We start from the raw sequence: 4,960 nt of genomic DNA on the forward strand, positions 1-4,960 counted from the left end.
GTTGAGATATTTGCATGTGATGCAACAGGAAGTGATGTCAAAGGGAATGTCTGCATGTGAACATTTTAAAAAAATTTTTTACCAATGATTTTAGTATTTCAAATGAATTAGTCATCTTACTTACAATGTGTTGACATTTTTAAGACTTCTGAAATATTGATTTAAGACATTTTAAGGCTAATTAAGGCCTTAATTTTGGATTGATGAATTCAATGACTTTTAAGACTTTATAAGGATCTGCAGGAACCCTGTGCAATGAGACCAGCTTTCCTGACAGCTGCTTCCAGTGCAAGTTTTAACCCCCACTCTCTCTGTGCAAAGGAATGGGTGATAAACAACGGCAGATCATTTAATGTAACATTATCTCAAGGACTTTTAGCAAATTGCAACGTGTCTTCGTCACGTCTGCGGATAATTACCCAGTTGATTCAGTCCTGTTTTCTAAGCATGCGTTGTTGTCAAACACTGAGATAATACTCATGGCACTATGGTTCCAGTATTTCCTCAAACTTCAGTAAACAGCTGAATAGGGCAGAAGCAAATGTAATTTTTCCAGCAAAGTGAAAAATAAAATGACTTGCCTTGTTTTGCAGGGCATTTGAGTATCTTCTCATCATCTCAGGGTCTACTCTTTGGACATCAGGGGGTCGGGACGTAACGGCTTTTGAGGACATTTCGGTCACTGAGGCAGACCCCTTCATTCGCAGTTTGCTGGAGCTACTCCCTGCATCATCCTTACTTTTAACATTTCCTTTGATCGCCTACAGAAGTTTGGATGCAGAGTAGAAATTAAACACAACTGTAATTTACTGAGGAAGCAGCATTGTGTTTGTGTAGTTTCAGCATGCATCTGTCAGAGGTGGCTTGGAACGATGCAGGTGCCATTATTTTCACACCTTGGCATGTTGTCGGAGAGCAGGTGCACATTTTCACTCTSTGTTCTGTTTCCATGGCAAAATATGAGTAACAGACCGTACCTTACCTGTGACTCATCCACGACACAGAAAATCACTCAGCAAAAATATGAGTAGCTCAAACTGTCCTCAGTTCAACGCTTCGTGTATGATGGTGCGTTACAATTAAGTGAGAATTATTGAGTTAACAAGTTGAAGGCTAGATCAGATGTTCATCCTTTCATTTTCTTTAAAACTGATTCTCTCAAATCTAGTTTTTGAATACCATTGAGAAAAGGAACATGGTGGGTGAGAGCAGGAAAACAACCTTGTGTGTTGAAAATAATCAATACGAGTGACATGTTTTGCAAGTTATCTCTTTCAACAAGCTCCTCAGAAACTGAATGGCCATGGTTGCTAAACTACCAGAATAACCTTGCAGGGTGACAAACTTTTGTACAGAAAGACTTTTTTTTTAAATACAAAAGTGCAAACAGAGTGCACAGGTTTAGTGGAACATGTAAATACACAGGGATYATGGTTCATAAAGACAAATATCAAAGAAAGATTCACAGTAAGTTCCTAACATCTATTGGATTGGACTTAGTCCATGGGCTAGGGTGGGTCACCATGCAAAACGTAACAAATAAGACCATTGGTAAACATCCAGAAAGTGTTTGTTGAATTTGAAAAGCTTTCACAGAATTATTCTTTGAACAGCTTGAACTTCAACCAGTTCTAAAGAATTAATATAAAATTTGAGAAATAATGTATCAATTTAAAACAGCTTTATGTCCAATGGTATATGTCATGGACTAATTATTTATATCTGTTTTCCCCTTGACACTGTCCATCGCTTTATCTTTCTGATAGTTCCTGGACGACTCCACAGTGGACTGGTGGGAGTCTGTGATTGGCTGAACAGTACTTTGGCGATCTGTGATTGGTTGTAAACTGACACATGGTGYTGGTATGATGTATATTATTGGCTGTGTTCTGCTGACGCGTCCAGTAGCAAGCATGCAGAACCTTACTGATTCAGTTCTGTGTCGATTGTTGCTCACAATTAAATCATATCTGATTTTCATATACGCAGATTCTTCTCGWATTATTCYGACGTGTTTCTGCTTTTGCGACAACAGTATACCATACAGAGCACAMGTAAACTTCKAACACACGTAAGAGTGAAYCATCTATGTCCCATTTGTCTCCAAACCTATCAAATGCTTCTTGGTACACCTCAAGGTTCTGAAGGAGCTTCATGCCTTTCACTTTCCCTTGTCCCTTAAAGGCACTTGTACTGTCACATCCTGTGTAGGTAGACGTAGYAGAGCAGAACACATTACTGGTAGGAAGAATTGAACTAGCCCTGTAACATGTATGCAACAATTCAATTTTCCTTGCTTGTACCAACATACCATTACTGACGTGTGTTCTGACCACCTTGGTACATTCATTTTTTTATTATCCTTATTTGATAGGAACTATTTCCAGTCTTTTGGTCACTTTGTCTTTTCTGCAATTGCAGTCAGATTATCTCCACACCGTCTTCAAAGCTGCTCAACATTTTTTGACAGAGTCACTCATATACATGTATATAGGTGCTGAAAATATTAGGGAAAGGATGAAAAGCTGTTCCAAGAATCTGCATCAAAGCTTGAGGGATAAGGCATACTCTTTCAGAAGACATCTACGCATCCATTATAAACAGTATACCCACTTCTTCCTTTCAAGGTCATGGGTGTCACTGGTGACCCAGCAGTCACTGTGCGAGGGGCAGGGTACAGCCTTGACAGGTCACAAGTCCGGGCCCCAAAAAGACCAACCAGCCAACCATTCACTCTCTCACTCACACCTAGGGACAGTTTAGAGTTAGTTACCAATTAACCTAATATTCATGTTGCACAGAGAGAACATGCAACCTCTACCCAGAAAGATTCCCTGACCAGGATTTGAACCAGCAACCTTCTTGCTGATATCATTGCATCAGCTCTACCAACTGAGCCACCGTGCCATCTTTCAGAACACAGTACTGCTAAATGGGCAAACAGCCCATTCTGTGTTGACACTGCCTCTGGCNGATGAAAAGCTGTTCCAAGAATCTGCATCAAAGCTTGAGGGATAAGGCATACTCTTTCAGAAGACATCTACGCATCCATTATAAACAGTATACCCGCTTCTTCCTTTCAAGGTCATGGGTGTCACTGGTGACCCAGCAGTCACTGTGCGAGGGGCAGGGTATAGCCTTGACAGGTCACAAGTCCGGGCCCCAAAAAGACCAACCAGCCAACCATTCACTTTCTCACTCACACCTAGGGACAGTTTAGAGTTAGTTACCAATTAACCTAACATTCATGTTGCACAGAGAGAACATGCAACCTCTACCCAGAAAGATTCCCTGACCAGGATTTGAACGAGCAACCTTCTTGCTGATATCATTGCATCAGCTCTACCAACTGAGCCACCTTTCTTTCAGAACACAGTACTGCTAAATGGGCAAACAGCCCATTCTGTGTTGACACTGCCTCTGGCAGATCAGAAGTCRTGGATGGAGGCCTTCTTTTAACATGCTCAAACGTGCTTTCAGAGAACAATAATGTGTGCAGTATTAAGACTTGGTTATAGTCGCGCTTTGGGTAGTCGCAGAGGGCGGGCGCGCACCCTCGTCAGCGGTGGAGGTGTTTATACTTGGCGCTTACATTGTTGTAGGTTTCTCCAAAAGGACCCGTGGAAGTACACTTTATAACGTGTGAAATGTAAATAGGAGAGCAAAGGCATGACGAACAAGCTCTTTGAAAGGCGCGCAGAGCCTTTGTGGAGTTTCAAAATTTCGGAGGTGCACAACCACGTGCGGGGCCAACGTGCAGGGGTGGGGACGGTCAGCACTACAATAGCCCACCTTTTTAAGAGTCAGCATTACAGTTTATGTCATTACCTTGCACAGAGGTACAGAGATGTCTCAGAACTGAAATTTACTCTGCTCTGCTAGGTCTACATATCTCTACAGTATGTATAGAACTGTTAGGGGCAAATGGAAAGTTAAAGGCATAAAGTTCCTTCAGAACAGTGAGGCTTACTGAGGCATTTGGTCAGTTTGGAGACAAATGGGAAGTAGATGATTCACTCTTCTGTGAGTGATAAGTTCACTTGTGCTTTGTATGGCATTATGCGTGTATGTTGGTCTGTTCACAAACACACCTCACCTGCAATCATGCCAACCATCTGCAGGTATGACTGACCTACGTAAGTGGGTGACACCCTTCCTGTAAGAGGAACAGRGGTCTTGCTTTGTCCTYCCTCTGCCTGGATGTGGCTTGATTGGTGGCCTCCTTCCACAACTACTCTTGTTAGAGCCATAAATGAGGATTCACAAGTTATATTTGTACTAATATCTTCTGTCTTTAAATTTTACTGTTAGCAGTAAGTAAACAAGAGCTTATGTTGCCATTATTGTGAAATTCAGATTTTATTTTGAAAGTGTTACTTCCTGTTTAGCCTTGATATGTTTAAGAATAAAAAAGAGACTGATAAAGATTACAGAAGCACAGATTGGTACAGTTTTTTGACTGTGCTAGCTGTGTATTGCTGAAAATAGTATAAAAAATTGTAGAAAATGAATTTTTATTTTCATTTTTTTGTATTTTGCTTGTGGAAATTTTTTCAGACAAAGTATTTTGTTAAAATTTACACGGTCTGGAACACGTTCATTACTTTTCCAAGAATGCTTCAAGAATGACACAGATAATGGATCTGGTGCCATAACAACTCTTTAGTTTTAATAAACCCTTTTTTAGTTAAGTCCATATTTTTGTCTTGTGTCTCATTGTGTTACATCCTTTTGAGCCAGTGGTTTGTAAAAATGGTAATCAGAGAATCACAAACGTTAACAAAATGAGGTACATGAACCTGCTAACCAAATGTGGAGGGAAGGATGAAACTTTTCAGAAGTCAACTAATCTTGACTTGTCTACCTTGCCACCATGTCAGAATAGTCTAGACTCTAGTCTAGAGCAACATGTTAAGCGTGTCTAAAAGTTATAAGTAGGTCCTCTGACAGACTGCTGGAG

The 4,960-nt window shown here is 40.7% G+C and overlaps 1 protein-coding gene across 1 annotated transcript in view; it reads right to left on the bottom strand.

Annotated features, from left to right (window-relative positions):
• The window catches only part of mycbpap (mycbp associated protein), a gene marked incomplete at its 5' end in the record, with an annotated part of 32,949 nt that overhangs the window by 5,018 nt on the left and 22,971 nt on the right, over positions 1 to 4,960 (bottom strand). The window contains 1 exon segment of the mRNA XM_014021301.1: positions 582 to 761. Coding sequence (XP_013876755.1) covers positions 582 to 761 — 180 coding nt within the window.

Source organism: Austrofundulus limnaeus, unplaced genomic scaffold (genome assembly GCF_001266775.1).
Source record: "Austrofundulus limnaeus strain Quisiro unplaced genomic scaffold, Austrofundulus_limnaeus-1.0 Scaffold286, whole genome shotgun sequence".
Lineage (NCBI taxonomy): Eukaryota > Metazoa > Chordata > Actinopteri > Cyprinodontiformes > Rivulidae > Austrofundulus > Austrofundulus limnaeus.